Source organism: Helianthus annuus, chromosome 16 (assembly GCF_002127325.2).
Source record: "Helianthus annuus cultivar XRQ/B chromosome 16, HanXRQr2.0-SUNRISE, whole genome shotgun sequence".
NCBI classification, from domain to species: domain Eukaryota; kingdom Viridiplantae; phylum Streptophyta; class Magnoliopsida; order Asterales; family Asteraceae; genus Helianthus; species Helianthus annuus.
The window spans coordinates 170740864-170743554 of NC_035448.2; the positions used below are offsets into that span (position 1 = coordinate 170740864).

Sequence of the window (2691 nt, forward strand, 5' to 3'; positions counted from 1 at the left end):
TTATCAAAAAAAAAAAAAATTGCATTTTTCACTTTTAATCCAAAGGGTTTCCTATTTTTGCAACTTAATCCCTTTGATTTTTTTTAGTTTTAACACAAAGCTTTTCAATCTTTCAATTTAACCTCAACACTTTTTTATTTTCAACTTTGATCCCACCATTCTTTTCATCTTTCACAAGTTTTTCGTTTTACGTTTCGTTCGAAATTTTGCGAGTCAACACGCAGCAACGTGCGTGTGGGAACTTTTTTTCGTCTGTTTTTTTTCCCGTTGAGTTCAATCAGCTATGTCGAAACACATGTTTTCATATGGTTAATGCATCACATAACGTTTTGATTAATCCATTCGATGTTTGCGATGTACCGTGTCGCAACGCGCGCGGGTCTTATTGCTAGTTTTTATTAATTGGCTTTCTTGTTAGGATTAATTTTTAGGCAAATTAACATAGAAATAGAGTAGTACTATAATCTCTTGAATGATGATATTTTTATTAATTGGCTTTCTTGTTGGGATTAATTTTTAGGCAAATTAACATAGGAATAGAGTAGCACTATAATCTCTTGAATGATGATGGAAAATAGAAAGTATACAATCATAAAATGTGGGGTTTCTAAAATGAGGTTTTTTAAGGTTGATTTTTTTATGTTATATTTTGAGGTTTTTATGGATGATGTTTGAAGAAAAATACCTAAGCTAGCTAGATGGCTTTTTATCTTAATTTTATTCATTCAAGATATCAAAGTCAAGAAAAAGAAATTTACCATAAAAAAAATGTGATGTAATGAGATGGGGAACTGAAATCTTCGTTTTTTTTTAAATAAAACCTTTTAACTCACATCAAAATTGATGAAATTTTGGTCACTTGTTTATTGGTGATGCCTGTAATTCTACTGGTTAACCCCTGAACTCAAAATCTGTTTTATTAAAGTTCTAACAAGTTGATAGAAAAGACTAAATAAAATATCTGTCAAACACATGCTCAAAGCTAATTGAAGCATAATTCAAACAAATTGAAGGCCATAAAGAAGGCTATTTCACAAACTTTTTACACCCTTGATTAATTCTTGAATCAAACATGCTATTAAGCAACTAAAATCACAAAAAGCAACTAGTTTATATGAAATCTGGAAAGAGAAGAGGATTGAAAAGCTGAAATGAAGTGAAATAGGTGTGAAACTAAAGATTTGTTACATGATCATTCCTCCGTTTCAGAAAGGGGGGCGATTCGCCCCCCAATACGCATCTGCCGGCAATTGACAAGAATTTACCAGATTCGGAGGTAATCCATGAAATAACGATGGATTCGCATCAGTCATGAGTTGTTGTTGGCTACCGATGCCGGTAGGTGACCCTAGAGGGCCATTACCTGAGCCATGTGTGGTCTCTTCTTCCTCAAGAGGAAGTCTCTCGTAGGCAGCATTCCCAAAAGATGCTGCCATTATCACTACGGGGCCTGATGCTAACAAAGGCCCCACTACCCCTCCTCCAACCACTTGCCCTTGACCACCGGCTAGATAGATGGTCAAACCTGAAGCAGCAGGTGGAGCTGGAGGAGGAAGAAAAGACCCAGATAACGATAAGATCTCAAACCGCCCATGTAGCGTCATAACCGCCCCGGGCGCTGCTGGCTGCTTAAGCGTAACATTGGTTACCGTGCCGTTACCGCTCAAAATACACACCCCTCTTTGTCTCCTTGTCGCAAAATTCGATATACTTTCTTGAATATCACACCCATTAGCCACTTCCATCACATGGGACCTTAGAGCGTTGGCACTATCCCTAGTGATAATAATTGGAGGCTTGGGCTTGTTCTTCGAACCAGCCGGACGGCCGCGAGGCCGTCTGGTTCCGCCACTACCGCCTCCACCACTACTATGATCTCCATCTCCACCGGTCACAACCGATGCCAATTCTCTATTACCTTCATTGTTGTTGTTGTGATTGTCTTCACGCTCTCTTTTTTGTCCATGGTTGAGGCTGCTACTTCCACCACTTTGCTCATCTTCCTCAGAATTTGGCTGCTGGTGGTGGTGGTACTGCTGCTGAAGTTGCTGGTGGTGGTGAGTGTGGTGTTGCTGAAACTGCTGGTGCTGGTGGTGCAGTTGAAGATCACTGGAATGAAAAGGAGGAGGTAGATGACGACCATGAGCAGCGACTGGATCCATCTTGAATTAATATTATTAATCAATCACCCTCAAAGAAGACTAAATCTTGCTAGTTTGATTGAAGTTTTGTTGTGGGTTTGGTCTACTGCTAACCTTCACCAGAAAACCCAACCAAATTCTGAGCTGAAACATTCATATTTCCAACTTCTTTCTGTCTACTTTCAGTTGGAATTAGCTAACAAAGAATATATGAACAATTTGGTTGCTGTTGGTGAAGGTTAGAGAGAGAGAGAGAGAGAGAGATGTCTTGTGTTTGGCTTAGTGTTGTTTGGGTTAGGGTTAGGTCATGAAGAGAGAGAGAGAGATAAGTTTGCGTGCGCATGGGCGGTGAGGTGGGCCCAGCATCTGTCCCCCATTGTTACCCATGTTCTCCCCCAATTCTTGAGTTCTTGTTTCTATATTTAGTTTTTTGTGCAGTAATTTTCATGTTTTGTATATGCTGCAACACTTGTCATAACCGGTCAAGTTTAAGACTCAAAAAGATGCAATTTTCCTTCTAAGTTTTTTTTAACCCAACATACAACTAAAA

The 2691-nt window shown here is 39.1% G+C and overlaps 1 protein-coding gene across 1 annotated transcript; it reads right to left on the bottom strand.

Annotated features, from left to right (window-relative positions):
• Positions 1–983: 983 nt before the first annotated feature.
• Positions 984–2462, bottom strand: LOC110916000 (AT-hook motif nuclear-localized protein 26). The gene has a single exon (XM_022160750.2). It carries the CDS (start codon positions 2160–2162, stop codon positions 1206–1208), a length of 957 nt encoding a protein of 318 aa, XP_022016442.1. The 5' UTR covers positions 2163–2462; the 3' UTR covers positions 984–1205.
• Between the last annotated feature and the right edge of the window lie 229 nt (positions 2463–2691).